Below are 18413 nucleotides of genomic sequence, written 5' to 3' on the forward strand. Positions count from 1 at the left end.
AGGAATAATTGACTGTTTTCCGATTCAGCTACAGATGTGTATAATGCTGACAGCCGAACTGTGTTTGTTGGTCAACTAAAAATGAACATTGTAATGAAGAACAGTGTGACAACACCAGTTTGAATCCAAATGATGGCTGTGGCTTTGCTTTGTGGTCTTGGTTGTGTGACTCTATGTGTTGCCCTGTGATAGTGCCCAGTGGGGCAGGGTGCAGCCTGGATACTATCACAGGCTGTGGGGGTGCTCTCCAGCACAATAAAATGTATACATTTCTTTTTGGTTATAGTCTCTAGTCTTTACTATAAGAGAAATGTAAGATGTTACTAGATACCTTCATAAAAAATACAAAAAAATAAAATCAAAACACATAAAGTGAAATTTGAAAACTGAACGATAACTAAAATAATTAGGCTTTGCAAGCTGGTGAATTTAAGCACATGTTTGGTTTTGAATCCTAAATAAATTCAACAACTCAACAATTATATATATATATATATAATTGTTGAGTTGTTGAATTTATTTATATATATATATAATTGTTGAGTTGTTAAATTTATTTAGGATTCAAAACCAAACATGTGCTTACAAATCTACTGCTATTTATAAACATGAGCAAATTAAAGTGCATACGTAAAATGTTAAAAATGAGTGGTCATTTAAATACTTTGTAATGCTAAAAGCCATTCAAACCAAACTCCACCAGGACACAGTTAAACAAGAGGCACTAGAGCTGCATAATGTCCTGTTATTTTCAAACAGCACAAAGGAAGCGAAGGAACACGTGCGTGCTTCACTTTTGGCTCAAGTAGTCACGAATGGAGATTTACATGGAGTTGTTCTCATCTAAGAGCACCGGTGCTACATGCACCAGTGCTGCAAGCTGTAGTGCTACATGTTTACTGCACCTTTGTGCAGCTGCAGAATGCCCTCCCATAATCACAATGATATATTATACATAACCACTTATGCTAATTAGATCATTAATTTAGCAGATCATCATGCTAATTAGTGTTAATGGGTTAAAGATCGTTGTCACATAAATGTGGAATGATGGTGACATTAACAACAGCTACGCATGATATTTCTCTGTGATATGATATTGCTTTCTCACCTATACCCTCAAAGATAATAGGGGACACTAAAGGGGTATTACACAAATTTTCTACTTCAGGTTTGTGTATTACAGGGAATAGTATGCAGCCATTGAAAACAGTTGTATAATGTCCAAGGGGAATCTAGAAGTGAAACTGACCTTGATCATCTCACAGTGAAGTTAGCAGTGAATCTTTGCTTTAGCTCAATGGCCTTCGGCATTTTAAAGGAAAACACGACATGGATGTTTACCATATGGGGGAGGCTGACAAAAAGATGCTAGAATGAGAAATGTGCATAGGTTTTGCTTTGTCCACATCATTTTTGACTCGTTTTAACAACCAGCAGCACCTCAGACCTACTGTGCTGTACATCAATGTGCAAATCTGCAATATGGGCAAAAAACATAAAACAGGGAGACACTCATCGGAGGAGGCCAATCAGCCAGTAGGTTACCAACAGCAACTTAAAGGAATGGTTGGGTATCCAGCAGAGTACTGAGGTGTCAGTAGGAGGATCTCAGTGCAGTTTAATCTCCTCCCAGTTATTAATTTCAATCAATCTGACCAAATAGTGTCGATTTCAGTGAAAGAACAAAACAAAAAAGAAACACTGCTTCATTAAACATCTCGTCTGCTCACCAGTTCAGTATGTTTTTGCTCTCACCTTTTTTAGCCGTCCACTTCTGGTGCCCAGGAAGACCACACTGTGTCCATTGTAGACATAGGAGGAGACAGAGGTCAGCCTGTCCCTGCTCTCAGTGAACACTGTCCAACCCGTCACCAGCTGGGAACCCCCCAGGGGCTGGTTTATATCCAGGCCACAGAAGTGATCATCAATGGGAACGGGCTGCAAGGAAGAGACGGAAGGATGAGATGAGTGTGGGGGTCAAGATGAAGAAAGCATGTATGCAGGATGAAAGCAGAGGTGTGTGTGTGTGTGTGTGTTTTAGAAGATATAGAAAACAGGAGACGTTAAAGGAAGAAGGAAAGGGGGAGAAAATGAACAGCACGATGGGTGAAGATGAGAGAGGAGGTGGAGGTAAGGCGAGAGAGGGAAGAGCATAAATGGGAGCCGAAAAATGATTGAGATCACTGTAGACACAATCAAATATAAGAAGAGAACTCAAACTGACTTCTGCAAAGCCTAACATGCGTTAAGCGAACAATTTTCAGGGTTAAAAATGGATGCTTCAAAAGGGGTTGCGCCGCTGTGTGTATCAACAAGCCTCAGAGCGGGGGAAATTTGTGGAGCAGACTAATTGCTGATGGCAAACACAAGAATTTCTGTGTATTTTGCAACTGTTTATGGGATTTTTAGATCACTTGATCTGACATCACACAAGTACATGGCAGGAGAGATGTCAGGCTTTGTTACATCTACTAGCACACACCTCCAACCTTTGTTAATTTTCTCTCACTCTGTATATAAATCTACTTTTTAGGGCAGCTAGTTGTTCATTTCACAACACCTACTTGTTATGCACACATTAGTCCTTACTATGCTTTTTCTTTCATCAAGCTCTGTTCATGAACTTTACAGAGAATGACCAGTGAAGTTCGGAAAGTTTCTTCTTATAGAATCAAATCAAAATGATACTGAACTGTTTGGTTTTTTTTGTATGTACATGTACAATTATGGGACAATTATGTATCAGATACTGTTATCACTATCTATCTCACAAAGCAAGCAACACTTGGTTGTTCATCTTTCACAATGAGTATACTAATTAATTTTGTAACCAAAGCACATGCTCTAATGACATCTTAACAAAGCGTAATTATTGTGCTAAATTTACAGTCTATTATAGCTATGAAAGCATTAACTATGCAACCAGAGTTAATTACTGAATTATTGTGTATCTCCCTCCTCACAGAGTTTGCTTTCATTAAGATCATTACATGTTATTTGTTTGATCCTTTATGGAAGTGGAACGAAAGTACATGTTGGGAACCACCAGAGCGATGGACGTGATCAATATCATTGTTTTCATGGTGTACTTTTAACTTGCTGCCATGAAAGCTACTCATTGTGCAGAGTTAGAGCTTTCACAAAGGCACAGACCTCGGACCATTACAAGAAAGTCCTAGTCTCAAGATCAGGAACATTTCTCAGAAGGTTCAAATGCTGCTGACAGTGACAAGAGCAGACAGAAGGATATGGGGAAGGAGAGAGGGAGGAGACGAAGGCGGGAGTCTGCGCCTAAACCCGTGAATGAAATCAAAGCTCCATACAAAACTCCTCTGATTAGCATTGTGCAATTAATCTCCTCCAGCTCTTCTGCTTTCGTGGGATCTTGAAAATCTGAATAGTGTCTTCGGCAGAGCTCGGGCTGCCTGACTGTCAGATATATTAAGCTGCAATCGTGCCAGTGGATACTCAGAGACAGCTTTCCGTAACTCTATATCAGCCCATGGGGTTTAACAGTTGGTGTGAATGTGCCTTTTTGCCACTGTTTACAACTCTGAGGCAAAAATAAGAGGATCAACAGGATGACAATGCGAGCATCATTCTGTCCACCTACCGCTTTGGTGCACTGCACGTCCTTTCCCAGCAGCCAGTGCAGCTCCAGGTTCCCCTCTCCCTGGTAGCAGGACTGCAGCCGCTCTTTGATGCGTGTGTTGATGTCTTGGATGGTGAAGACACAGAGAGCCGAGTGGTCTGGAGGGTCATGGTACTGCTTCTGCCCCTTGGAGAACACTGAAAAGAGCACATCTTCCTGAGCGCTGATGTTGAGCGTCTTTGCCAGAACCCTGCCAGCCTTGGAGAGGTAGGCAGCCTGCAGCAGACGGTACTCCTCGCCTCTGTGTACGCACCCCACCGGAAGTGACACATAAGAGTGGAACTTCTTGTCACCTTTGCAGAGGCGGATGATCCGGGAGGTGTAGAACAGATCGCCTGGAGAGCCCCCTGCAGGCATCCCGTTCTCCGGGGTCTCCGGCTGGACGGTCATGAAGTAGACGAAGCTGCCACTGGCGAATCCATAGATATAGTAGATGTCAAAGTGTGGGACAAGAGCCAGTGTGTCTGAGGGGATTTTGATGAGAGATGAGACAAAGTCAGTGTGGAGCTCATAGTCCAGCATGGCAGAGGATTCTGGGTCACGAGGCAGCTTGCGGCTAGAGATAGTTGGGAAATAATCCTGCTTGCCTCCAACAGCTGTGCCTATGTACAGAGTGGCATCTTGACCCTGCGATGGCACAACCACCCCGTACATTGTTCCTGTCTGGTTATCACTGGACAGATAATGTTCTTTCTTATGCGTGGGCTCCACAAGGATGAACAAGTCATCCAACCTCATTAGCTTGCAGACGCCTTGGTAGAGGCTGCCACAGGCTAGCAGCCGGTTGTGAGAGTGGTCGATGAGCAACAGTTTGTTAACATTGTCGGTAGAGGCCAGAGCCTCCGAGCAGGGCTGGACAATCAGTGGAGGATAGCATGCTTTGTTGTCATACTCGGGCCCCGTGTCATGGGACACCAGGAGAGTGAGATTAGCCGACAGTTTGTAGATTCGGTTGACAGCCCCGACATACAGAGCCCCAGTGGATTGATGCACAGTCAAATGGTTCAGGGACCAGTCCCTTCTCTCCGATAGGAAGGTGTTCAGAGTCTGTCCAACAATCGTCTTTTGATTTACAGAGATTAGAGTCAATAGCCACAGGGCCAGGGGCCATGACATGACCTTTAGAGGGCTGTGACTTTTAGTGACGCCGCAAGTCCATCTTTTATCAAAGCACGTTCCCATTCCCACAGGGCTCCAGAAAACAGACAAAACACCTAGAACTGTGTGTCAGCAAGGAGCGAGATTGCTCAGAAAGCGATGAGCTGTAGAGTGGCCCTGTCCCTCTTATGTGATCTTCACATTTCTGAAAGAGAAGAGAAGAGACATTTGTTTTCTACTCAGTAAATCCTTTCGAGAGTGCACACCTGCTTTCAGGGTGTCATTAGACACTCCATCAAAAAACCTAGAAATATATGTGCTTGTTTTCCACCTCTATCTCTGCTTAGTCAGACACATGAGACATCAAAGAAACAAGTAATCATTTGTTCAAACTGTCTCCCCATATTTACTTGCCTGAGAGACAGTCCAATATTCCCCATATCAACAGGGGGGCTCATTATATTCACCGCTCTGTAACGGAGAACTAACTGTGGCCTATTACTTGAACAAAGCAGTGACACAATGTAGCTGTGCCTTTCCTCTGTTTGGGTGACTAATTAAATGATCCAAATGTATTAATTATACGTCCACATTTTGCGCTCCCTGTCTTCCTTTCTCCCCTCCGCCTTGTTCGTTTAAATGGTTGAATCCAGGAGGAATTAATCATTCTCCACTGCAGTCGACATTCCTAAATTAATCAGGTTTTTTCCAGGGATGGCGGGGAGTCATTAGAGATTCAGGGCGAGGCAGCATCAAACCTCACACTTCCCTGTTTAATTTCATTAGCATATTTTATGTAGATATTTCCGGGGGACAAACAGTGTCCCTCAAACACATGATGAACTGGAGGATGGATGAGCTAGATCCATGGCAATGGATGTGTAAAATATTTACATTGTCTTTGCCTCGTGTGATCTACGTTTTAGTCTGCTCTGGGGTGTTTTTCATGTCAATGAGAAAAAACTAGGTTCACTTGGAACAAAAAACTGATTTTTATCTCAGACCAAAGACAGCAACACAACCTTTGTAGATAAAGTGGCTTCTCATTCAGCCTTACTTCATCGAAATCCATTAATGGAGTAATAAAACTGCCTGCATGGCGGGACAGGACATAAATTAAGACACCTATGGTACATCATCCTGAATTCCATCTGTGTGCCCGGAGCTTCCTCCAATCTCGCATCCAAAGGGTCTTTCTGTCTCCCCCTTTGTCCTCTCCATTACCATGCCAACAGCCCCTTCACACTCTTCTAATAACACTTAAAAAAAAATCATTCAATCTGCTTCAATGTAGTGCCTCTAAATGTCCTCTAAACATATCCTGCCAAGTCCTAGAAGGATTTTTCTCTTTTTTTTTTTTTTTTTTTTTTTTGGCTGGAGTAAACATAAACAGGGTGTTTTCTCAGTGAGACTTCCTGGTATAAGCAAAGGTTAAATGAAGACAGCCATGTCAGATTTTTAATGCGGGGGTCATGATGCAGTGGGTGCTCTCCATTGGCTGATAAACAGGACATCCGGCTGAGTTGAGCTCGAGCCACGGATGGAGCGGATGGACTGACACTGAGCTGGCTGGGCTGACTCCAGCTCCACTCCAGCCTCGCCTGTCCATCTGTCCCCACCACGCTCACTCCAGGGGAGAAGTCACTCAAGTGTCTCGACCTACCCTGCTCAATTTGGCAGGCTCAGTGTGAGCAAATTCTACCAGTAATTGGACACCGAAAATTAATATCTGTCACACACTGTATGACTGCATTTCAATTTGAAATTCAGTATTTGCCTCTCTTTCTTTAGGATCCACAACACACAGAGACGTGGAGGTCAGTCTCATTAGCTATCTCTATTTTAGATAGATGACAAGTTTCTTTCCTTGTCTTGACCTTTTTTTTTTTTTTTTTTGACTGGACACAAACTGCTTTTATTAGTTCTCCGTCATCAGAGATTTGGCAGAACATGTTGGCTCTAATATTTACAGCTTTTTTATTTTGGGAAAAATGATGTCCAGCAAAATCCTTCTAAAAGTCCCTCAAATCATCTGCTTTGCGAGCCGACGAGTTCCTGAACCAGTCTCCGTGTTTAGTCTCACCCTTTTGTTCATTTTCGTGTGTAAACAAGATAAATGAAACAGTCACATTTCCATCTTTTTCAAAACCTATAGGTAATGTAAAATATAAACTCTTTCCAGCATTTATGGCTCTTGTTTTCAATAAACCACAAAGACAACAGCCCAAACCAATGGTCACTGGTAACCTTTACTCCCTGAAGTGAAGCCTGTTTTTGGTTTTTGATGTAGACTGTTTCAGTGTAAAACAGGATGCTGGAGTAGGATGTAAATCAGTGAAGAGCTGTTGTGAAAGTGGGCGTGTTAGAAAACTGAAATCTGACTCAATCTTTTGTGCGTATTCTTGAGCTGCAAGCAAAAGAAGCAGAAAGCAGATTTTCTTTTTCCTTTTTTTTTTCTTTTGCTTGTTTGCCAAATCAACTAGGTTTCTACTTTTTGGCATTCAGCAGAATATCATTACTTTGAATGTCTCTTGTAGAGGTGAAGACCTTTCCTGTAATTTGGCTCGAAATCTTATTAGGACCTCAAGCCCTGTCCTTTTCTCAGCTAGAAAGGATAAATAAGTCAGTGCTCTTGAGGTCTAACAGCAAATAGCAGACCAAATGATCTTTGCAAAGTCAGGTTTGAGTCTGGCATAACCTTAAACAACAGACACCAGCAGTGCCACCCAGAGGTTAATTCAGTGTTGAGAGTCCCCAGTCAAGCCCTCACAGGAATTATAAAACAAGGGAGAAAAACAAGAGGAGAAATTAGGAAGTGCTGGTGGCAAACGGAGTCCGGCAGGCATGCAGGCAAGCGGCAGCCTCATCGTTTCCTCCATTTCTGTTCTGCCGGCTTTGGTCACGTCTAAGGCGTGCAGTCATGCTGCTCAGTGTTTACCCTGGATTATAGAGACAGCTCTTCACCCTGCACAGTCCTCCCCGCTGAATTCTCCGCCTCGCCACTCAGACACGCTCCAGCCCAGACGTGACTCATTCACACTCGCACACAGGAACACGGTTTGCTGAGGCCTCTGGGGACGCGAGCTCTCAGCGGGCACCAATCGCAACACAGAAGAGGGAGACGCGAGCATCGTACACTCCACAAACACGACCCTTTGACCTGGATCGAGATCCGTGGGACAAAATCTATCCTTTGGGTTCAGCTTTTATTGGGGGTGAAATGCTGTCATAGCTCCGATTGCACCCTCTTAGGCATGATTCATGGGACAGAAGGGATGGTTAGCTTTTTTTCATCTCTTGTTTGTTTGACCCATCTGTCATGAGACATGAACTAAAATGTTCACAGGAGATATCTTTCTTTGTAAGGTTGTCTGTGTGCATCATTTTGATGCTCCCTCAACTTTGATACCATGATGCATTGCTCCATCAGTCAGATAAATTCACACATTCTAGTACATTTAACGAAATGGTAAGAGATTTAATAAGTTCATAAACGATTACACTGATAAAATGCAGTGGATAGCAGTTTAGGAAATAAGGTTTTAACATTTTCGAGACATGTTTTCAAACACCACTAACAACATGGTACAACATAATCTTTCCCCTTCAAAGAGACAAATTTAGCACCAACATTTTGGAGTATAGAGTTGTGTGAAATCAGGAACACTGCTTGACAGACGGTGCCGTGATCTTTCTAAAGGTCAGAAGATACCTCTCGGTTCTCACACTTAGTCAACAATAGCGGTCATTGCCACTTGCATCAGAGGTGATAAAAACATTTTTTTTGTTGCTGTTGTTTTTATGAGGCAGCACAAAAGCAATAACAATATCAGACCACAGGGGCGGAAAAGTGTCTAAGCTACAATAGTCATAACAGGTTCTGTCCTCGTGATTACAGCCTGGCCGGGCAGAAATGTTTGTCAGTGGGGTTTTCCACGGTAAGATTGCCGATAAAAGTTAAAAATCAGTTTATGAAGTTACATGTTAGGTGTGATCTTTAAACTGGGGGTGAAAAGTGTCAGCTGCAGCGTTCCTTGTTGTTACTGTGCAATGTTTGCACTTACAGTATGTATGTACAGTAACATGACCTGACTGGAAACTGTCTGAGATTTTTTTGTGAATCTACATGGACAAATCACTGAGGGGGGGAGGGCCAGCATTGTACACGTTACACATGAATGAGCTGGGAGGGTGCCAGCCATAACAGAACTTGACTTCCAAATGAATAAATGAAGGCAATTAGTAGATCTGTTTACAATGTTGTGGAGACAGAAGTAGGTCAAACATTGCAGAGACAGGAGGGAGGAGGGAGCCGGCAAACCAAGGCCAGGGGCTGACGCTGGTACCTACAGTGATGAGTCGGGGAATTAGGACATGAAAATGCCGTCTTTATTAGCAATGACTTTTAAATGAATGTCATATTGAATCACAGGGGACCAGTGAGGTTTATTAGAAAAAGCAATGTTGTGTGATCAGTCCACCGTGTTTTATCTGGGGCTGTCTTGGGGATGGGCATCCCAGGGCAATGGGCCCCGCCTCATCATGGGCCCCTTCACCGAAGTGCAGACTCGGGCCTCATGGAAGCTCACGCTGCAGATACCCAGAGGATATCTTCACTTTGATGCCACAAATTAAATTTTGCGACAGTTAGCCTGTGGTACATTTTCATCATTGTGTTCTACAACATAGAGGGAATTCAAAGACTAGCTCTTCCCCCAAGTAGTTCTGCATGTCAGGGCTAAAAGATTTTACAACCACTGTATAGATGACACACACGTTTTTGTAATGCGGGTATTCTCTGCGAAGCATGTGGATTACTGTATTCAATAGGTTTTGTTGGCAGCTCCTCTGCATGCTTTGTATCCCTGCATGGTTTTAAAACAACAAAAAAATTCTTTTTTTTTTTTTATACGTGTTTTTTAGTTTATGGGTCAGCACAGATATTGCACTTTACGACTCTCTAGCCAGCCACTAATCTTCATGGCAGAGTAGTGAAAGATGTCTGCAGGGAACAGTAAACAGCACTATGTCATCGCAATGCACTCTGCTCCTAATACTGCAGGATACTATGAGGGACCTGGGCAGAGGCAAATGTGACATAGGGGACCAATTCCAGCCTATCACCACAACACAGTCAGCAACCTCCTCTGCAATGCATGCCATTATCTCAGGGTGTATGCATTATACATGCAGATACAGTACTGTATCTGAAATTGCTGTTAAGAGCAGGGACCAGATGAAGGGCACTGCTGCTACAGTCAAATTTAACCATGCATGCCTTTCTCCTCCCTTCCCTCTTCTCAGCGCTGTCTGCTCTTCATAAATCTCATTGTCGGTCTTCCCTGGTTAATGGTGACCTCAAGCGGGCTCCTCCACCGCAGAAGCCCTGGCACTGCATATACGATGAGCATAGAGGGGAAAGTCAAAGTGACCTCCAGCGCTGTGATGAAAACCCATGCAGCTCGAGTGCAATAGAAGGTCCTCTATTATTCAGCAACCGCAGAAGAAGACAGACCAAGCTGCATTTTCTTAAGAGGGACGCAGCACTTGCATGTGAGGTGTGCTGCGGCCGCTGCACAGTCCCCCTAATGCTTAACGTCACTTAAGTGCAAGAAGAAGAACAAAGGGTAAACAGAGGAGTTCGACTAGACCTCAGAGTCATCTGTGGACAGTGCAGGTGACGGGAATAATAAATGAAGGTGGTGAAATGTGAGCTGTACTTTCAAGCCCCGAGACAAGTACAGAACACCTCTCCAGTTGTGTTTTTTATTCTCTAAGAGCAGCCTCTTAGCCATTGTTATACTACCAGCCTCATGCTCAGCTTCTAGCATGGCTGCAATTTTATTGTCTACACCCATCTTCTGAGTTTCTGTCTTCTTGTTTTTGCTTTCTTTCTTTTTTTTTTTGTCTGAGTTGACACTGCTGTTTCTCTAGAAGAGAATTTTCTGCTCAGACTGATTCGTTTACAGATGTGCAGGCCTATATTGCTTTTGCATGCATAAGTCACGAGACCTGGCAGGGAAAATACATTACATTTGGCAAAGACTAGACCTCAGCAAGTTTATGAATGATGAAAATAATACACAGTACACAGCATCCATGTGAAGCTGTGAAGTGCATATGTCCATAAACCCACACCACTGTACACAGAAATCAAAGAAATGATTCCAAAGAAGCTGATCTGTTTCCCCGGGTTCCTCCTCTTTGCCCATATGGCTTTGTGAGGTGGAGGATGCCAAGTCGGAGGTAGCTGGCACGAATAATTACAATCAAAGAAATTACAATGCAAAAAGAACAGCTGCTACCTCCACTGCTGACAAATCACTGTGAGCAATGGGAGACAACGATAGACAAAAAGCAAGGGAGAGAGAAATGGGAAGGAGGAGGAGAGATTATGCATGTTGTACTATTGGAGAACTTTTCCTCTAAGTATCTGCTGATCCAAAACCCATTAAACGTTTAATCCGCTGTGCAAATAAGGCCTTTGGTGGCCATTCACCCAGAAGCTGTACAAAGACAAGCATCTGCCTAGATTATCTCAGTGGGTCTCCATGGTCAGCCCAGCTCAGCTTGTCCCTAGCACTGAAACTCTATCCCGTTTCTCAAGTCTCTGAATGTAATTTTGGGCAAATGAATAGAAATGTCCTCCTTGTTCAGAAATAGAAATAGCCTGGTTAAAAGTACAGCACCCTAGTGAGCCAGTGGTCTACCAGGACTGCAAACACAGGTGAATTGCCTTCAAATAGAATTTCACTGCAAAGCAAATGGTTCTCAGGTTTACAAATGTATATTACTTTTTTTATGAAAATGTATCAAGGCAAAACACGAAAAACAGTAAAGAATTTACAGGGAACACACACCACTGTGTAAAGGCTTTCCCTTTACCAAAGCCTTTCCTGCTTCATAGGAATTGAAGCTCAAATTAAAACTGAGTTTTTAAAATCTATTAAGCAAGTCCAGTCCCACTTGGTTTGTAACTGCCAAGGGCGGATCACTGAAGCAGCCTCGCGTGCTCTGTGCTTCTGGGGCACAGTGTAGAAGACATGATGGGGACCTTTTACAGATGTTCCCACTACGGAATCACACTGGGGACTTGGGGACTTGGGGACTTGGGGGGTGGGGGTGCACTGCTTACTTACATTTTTTTGTGAGAAAAGCCTGAGCAGCTCATCAACACTGGCTTTAACATTTTCCCAAAGACTGTTATCCGATGTCACAAGGGAAAAACTATTAAATAGTGTCCCCCTTTTGTAATTCAATTAATTTTGGTCTCAAAGAAATGGGCAAATTATTTATCCATTAACTTTAACTCACATAAGTTCTACAATCTTGAGAGAAATTACATTTCAGTTGTCACAAATATGCGGATGCAGTGTTTTAATTGGCGATGACCTAAAACTGTACTGTTACTGTTGGTATTCTTTATTGCAAATTTCCCCAACTTCTACTTATGTACCCTGGAGTAAAAACGAATCTGTCATTTTCTTAAAATGAAAAATCATTTCAGTTGCAGGCATTTGCTGAAACGGAGGGGAATAGAAGGTTGTCAGTGATGTGACATTTGCTGCGAATATATCAAAACCTCCATGACCAGTATTTGCATTTCTATATAAAATCGTTATCCTTTAATTAATGTTGCATTTCAGTCAATGCTATGTTATAAAGGGATGCTACCATCAGAACTAAACATAAAGGACGAGTTAAAAAGGATAGGCACTCCTCACAGAGTTTGGGCAACTGATAAAAGTCCAATCTTGACTTACAAGTCACCTTCCCACGTCACCCAAAAAACACTTATTCTATGCTTACATCTGTTCTTTAAACCCTCCATGTATAATAGCCCCCCCCCCCCCCGCACTGATCATGTGCAGTGTATGTACATGTACAAAACGATTGGAGTGCGTCTTTGAAGAAAAAACAAACAAATTCTTTACATTTGGCAATAATCTGTGATTATTTTTGCAAGAAAAAAACTTGACATCCTTCAACTTTGTCAGCTTTTCTTTATGCCCATATGCTGCCTGCTTACACCAGTGCCAAAGAGAAACCATGCAAAACACACACATCAGCAAAGTTGCACTGTTTGTATCCACAACAGTGTGACATTCTGGAGGCGATGCAGCATATTGCAAGACCGCCATCACTGCATGCTGAGTGCTGCCAAAGCTGCCATCTGGCAGGTGAGCTGCATGCTTACCTCTTCTCCCTCTCGCTTCTCTCCCACACCATTTGTTACGCCCTCTCTGTCTGTCTTTCTTTCTGTCTCTCTGTCTGCCTGGCCTGTCTGTCTTTCCCTATCTTTTTAGTCTTTTTTATTGAGTCTTTCTCACTCCCGCTGCCAGTCTATTTCCACTTCTTGCTCTCCTCTCTAGCTCTAGCACCCCTGTTCCCCACCTTTATCTACCTGTACATCCACCTCCCTCCAGGCCTGGATCACACACTGAAACAAGCACAGGCGTGAAGATTGAAAGGGGGATGAAGGAGGGAAAAGAGTACGGATGGCAGCATATCAGCAGTGCTTGATGTTCTGCAGTATTTTGTTCTCTCTCCCTTCCGTCACTTTCGGTTTAATATCACTGTTTGTGTCTCTTCTTTTTTGTCGCCGCGCTCTAATGTATACACTCCTATGCCACAGCACACTAGTAAACACGCATGCATACAGTACATGCACACTAAAACAAACTAACACAAACACACACACAGGGGGTTCTTCTTCCTCGGGCTGTAGCATCTGAACAGTCATGTGCAATCAGTGTCTCCGCGGGCAACCAGGGTTGCAGTGGGGGGAGGTGTCGGGGTTGGAGGTAGGGGGTCTCCAGCTATGGGTTGCAGCCGTGAGCTGCTGTGCACTCAAACACCGTGTAATTGTGTTACATACACTAATTCTCCCGATGTACTATTCTAGCACCTGTGCGTCGCCTTTGCCCCTGACCCACATCACGCTCCTTCATATTCACACAACTCTGGAATCAGTGTCGCAGACTGAACCAGTGTCCGTTTTCACAGCTGTACTAGTGTTGCATTCCTGTTTCTATCTTCTGAAACATGCAGTAAAGCTCATTAATCTCTGTAGAAGTCTGAGATAACAGTCAACTCCTGGCTTGTGCGTGAAAATGACAGAGACGGATGTTCTAAATCTTCTCACCTACCCTGGTCCGGTGTTGCCCCCGGGGACAAAAAACAGAATGCAGTTCTTCGTTGTGCCTTCACAAAAACAAACCAATGACCGATTGAACAAAAACTCATTATATGTGTCACATTGCTTCATCTCCCTGTTCTGAATCAGTCTAACTCTATACTTTGTGAAACTCATTATGGATATATCACCTTAAAGGTGAGTTTGCCCCAATTAGAAAATAACTTTCTGTCTCAAATGTAATAGGCTCAAGCTATTAAATTGGTACTGTGATGTCTTCCTGTGAAACTTCAGTTGCTTTCTTTGTGCCCCTAAGAGTGAAAAAGAAAAAATAAAAGCTCAGCAGCCGCTTGTCTTCCAGGTTACACAGTTTGTTCCGCAGAATTCAGAATTTATAACGCTGATTTCTTTGACAGTAGTTCCCAGTAAAAACTGATGAAAGCACAGAACACATTCTGTTGTATTGGTGTGTGCATCATCTGCACTGCTAGAAACCACAAGGCATAAGGTGGAAATTAGATAATTTTTTTGTTGTTGACCCTTTAATTATGCCCACTCAGGAGTTTGGTTTGCTCCAATCTCAGCTACGTTACTAAAATTTCTTAGATCAACAGAAATCATCCCAACCCAAACAGTTTCATTTATCGCAGTCAAATTCAGCAAAAGAGAACTAATGTGGAGATTCATTTAAATTCTAAAATTAGCAGGCAACTGATAAAGTGCTCGAGCGCATGACTGGCATGAACAAGCCAAGAAAGGAGCCAATCACATCCTATTTGAGAGGCTTTACGCACTCTGGAGGGGCCTGGAGAATAAAAGCTAGTCCAACTGGCCGGCCAGATAAGCCGGACCAGAAGGAGCACACAGAGAGAAGAGGGGTTCATCTGGTTTGCATGCGCGTTGAGAGTCAAAAAGCCACAAACCAGCCCTCCGCCGCCCCTCATCACTCTGTCTCTACGAGCACACAAACACAGAGGCAGTCGAACAAAGATGCACTTGGTCAACAGCATTGTTGAGGTTGGCACTAGTACAACTGTGTGTGTGCTTTAGTTCTTTCAGGCTCACGCTCCATCTCAGCTCCTGCCCAGCCTTATCAGCATCCCAGTGGCTTCTGCTCTGGCCGGGCTGCCAGGGCTGCACGAGCTCTGGCTGCAGGAGGCAGGGCAGGACTTGCCTATCTCCAAGCTAAATACCTCACTCTGGTATTCTCCCGATGACCAGTGATGACGGCACAGAATAATCCATTCTGGAAAGGCTGTTGTAGTATGTTTTGTCTAAATTAGAAAGACATTCGCTCAAGTGATAAATATTCGCACCACACCTGCATAGTGCTCCTCCTCTATGTATTTGATTGAGGCATTTGCAGTCACTTTGTTTTCAGGGCATCAACCCACATCTGTTGGTCGTTACAGGTGGCCAGTGGAGACATAGTTAAGTAATTGAGCCATGCAACGTTTTGTGTAATTAGTTGATTCAGAGTGCAGATTGCCGCTAAAGTCTGCCCAACTTTCCCCTTCTGCACAAACTGCCGGGCTGCGCAAAGCGCTGCTGCTCAGCTGGAACAGTAAAAGATAAACTACTCACCTTGAAATGAGAGCAGACTCATTCAAGAGTAGCGCAAAACCGGTTATTTCACTGCGATTTGATGGGAACGTCCCGCGTCTCAGTCAGTCAGTGGACGTGTTGTCGCCAAATATTGCGAGATTTTAAATTTTTTTTACGCGCTGCCGCGACGCACAGCCTGTGAAGTCATCTGGACAGTAGTGAGCATCTCCCCGTGAACCACTGTATGAAGTGACCCTCCCGCGCGGTTTAGGGATTGATCATCTCTGTAACAGGCTGTCATACACCCCCCTCCCTCTCTCTCCCTCCCTCTCTCTCTCTCTCTCTATCTATATCACACACACTGTCTCTCTCTCTCTTTCTCTCTCTCTGTATCACACACGCACTGTCTCTCTCTCTTTGTCTCTCTCTTTCTTGGTGTGGATACCGGTGCTACATGAAGTCACCCATCAGTTCACTTGCACCTCACGTACAGTGAGGGGCTTTTAGACCCAGCCTCCGTCGCGTCATCCTTTGGCAAAACTTGAGTGCAGTGCAATACATGTATGTAGACAGAAAGTGGACTCTGCACACTGTTTTTTTGTCATGTTTACAATAAAGTCAGGCGAAAAAGAATAATTATGGATACAAATGCATGTAACAGAGTATATTATGAATGGACCTTATATGTTATCAGCAGCACACAGAAGAAATCCAGTATAAGTGTAAATATATATATTTCAGCTGGTGAAGTCCACACAGCCAGTCACTCGCCACACTTTACAGTCAATTCATGTGTTTTATTTAAATTCAAAAATCCGGATACATGCTCCCACGGTGATGTACAAGTTTCCTTTGAAACACTGCCATCTGTAGGCTGAATTATGTAACCGCGCAGGTTTCTAATACAAACCTGTGAAACATAGCTTTTGCTTTAGACTGGACGCCTTTGTATTTGGTGCCATGTTTGGTTAAGTTAGAGTTAGAAGCCGTATGGAGTATGTGGTGTAAAGGTTTTGGTGGTGTGTGAACTTCTCTGCCCTTGAAGGAAAACTGCACACACAGCCAGGCCAGCAGTGAGTCCTGATGAAACTCACCGCTGCCACAGAACTGCTTACACTGCTGAAAAGCTCAGTTGGCACTTTTGACAGTTTTCCAGGTCTTCGTGGTGGGGGTGCACGGGGTCCATCAGCCAGCTGTCTGCCCCTCATTATCTGTCGTTTGGTAAGTTGGAGATGAGTTGGGGATGTCAGACGGGCTACCTGTTAGGGCCAAGCAGCTCTGGGTGGCCAACAGTCTCCCTCAGGGCTAACCAGATGGCAGCTACTACTCACTGGTCCGACGTCAGGTACTGCACCCATGAACTCCTGTCACAGGCACGCACCAACACAACTGTACAACACTGTGACACAATGAAGATACACAGAAGCTTGTGGAAAACAGTGTAGCTGCACACTGACAGTGCTGAAAATAGTCTTTGCAGATGCACGTGTGGCTGGAGGGAAGCTGCAGATAAAGTGAGGGGGGAAAAGTAAAAAATAGAAAAGCCCAAAATAAAGAAGACACGCTGAATTGGTGTTTAGAGATGGTGAGATGTTGCCAGCTCCAACAGATTTACAACAGAGGCGACTGTGGCGCAGGAAGGTAGAGCGGTCTTCCACCAATCCAGCAGTTGTTGGGCTGATCCCCTGCTCCTCCGGTCACATGTCGAAGTGTCCTTGAGCAAGACACTGAGCCCCAAGTTAGTTGCTCCCAGTGAGTGTTGGCCAGCTACATAGCAGCTCCCACATCGGCGTGTGAGTGCGTGTGTGTGTGATTGAGAGTACGAATGGGTAAATGAAAAGCAGTGTAAAGTGCTTTGGGTGCCAACAGGTAGAAAAGCGCTATGTAAGTGCAGACCAATTACCATTTACCATTTTATTAGAGTACATCTCTGTGTGAAGCAAAATGCTGACCTCTGACTTTAGTCTGTTTAATAGATCCACTGGTAAGAAAGATGTACATTGTGCTAGAAAAGACACAGTGCATGTGGTGCATGAGTTAGAGTTTGCAGGAAGTCAACCGTGTTGGTTCATGTAGCTGTGCTGTTTTTCAGTGTTGGTCATTGCAGTGACATAAAATGTGGAACCCTCAATTGTAGGAGATGATGGGACATAAACTTGTGTGTCCTGGTTAAATATCAGAGTCCACACTTTTACTTTTCACCTTACTTCTTAATGAACACAACATTTCCTGTTTTGCCCCTGGACCAAAATCAGGAGGTGGAAAATTGTAAAATATTAACATCATTTCCAAGATATTGAGCTGTGGCTTATTAGACTTTATGCCTAAACAATAACATTGTTCTGTTCAGTGCAGCATATTGCCTCCCCTGCAACAGTGTGCAGATGCTCACCTGCTTCTAAGTAATCCACTCACAGAGACTTCACACCTGTTGCTAGTTATTGAGTAGAACAAAGGCACACTGCTGTTGGTACATTCAGTCCCATGTATTCATGTAAGGAAGAAAGACAGAGACAGAATAATGACGGAGCTGTCATCTGATGTCTTTCAAATGTAAATTTCAGTATCGGTCTCAAAAGGGAAGTAGCAGTTGGGCTCTTGTTCCTCAGTTGATCTTCAAAATTAGTTTAGTAATTTAGTTATGTGAGTACTTTTAAGGGAACTAAAATACTATTCTGCCCGTTTTATTGCACACAGCAGTCTTTCTTTGTGTAGTAAAACAACCCTGAAGATCTCCTCAAAATCCAACTCTGTGGCAATGAGAATGCAGAGTAAAGGATTCACCTTACAATACCTTGAATTGTGCAAATGTAATGAAATCCCGCTGTCTCTTATTCAAACTGTATGCAGTACTTCGATCGTCATTTGGAAAATACATGTACGTGTTTGTACAATTCACGATCAGCAGGTTACACAGCAATCAGCTCTTCCTGCTGAAGTGCACTTTGTTATGAAACCTTTATTACATCAGGATATGGC

The 18413-nt window shown here is 43.6% G+C and overlaps 1 protein-coding gene across 3 annotated transcripts in view; it reads right to left on the reverse strand.

Moving 5' to 3' along the window:
- Positions 1-15730, reverse strand: part of LOC137127242 (plexin-A2-like) — a 68033-nt gene extending 52303 nt beyond the window's left edge. The window contains exons 1-3 of one of the 3 annotated variants that reach the window (XM_067503928.1): positions 15474-15725; positions 3617-4958; positions 1759-1941 (exon numbers count right to left, since the gene is read on the reverse strand). In XM_067503928.1, coding sequence (XP_067360029.1) covers positions 1759-1941; positions 3617-4837 — 1404 coding nt within the window. In that variant the 5' untranslated portion in view covers positions 4838-4958; positions 15474-15725. Of the gene's footprint in view, positions 1-1758; positions 1942-3616; positions 4959-15473 lie in introns of all 3 variants that reach the window. The other 2 variants (XM_067503929.1, XM_067503930.1) reach the window with 2 other exon arrangements.
- Positions 15731-18413: the final 2683 nt, after the last annotated feature.

The sequence above is a fragment of the Channa argus genome, chromosome 5, assembly GCF_033026475.1.
Source record: "Channa argus isolate prfri chromosome 5, Channa argus male v1.0, whole genome shotgun sequence".
NCBI classification, from domain to species: Eukaryota; Metazoa; Chordata; class Actinopteri; order Anabantiformes; family Channidae; genus Channa; species Channa argus.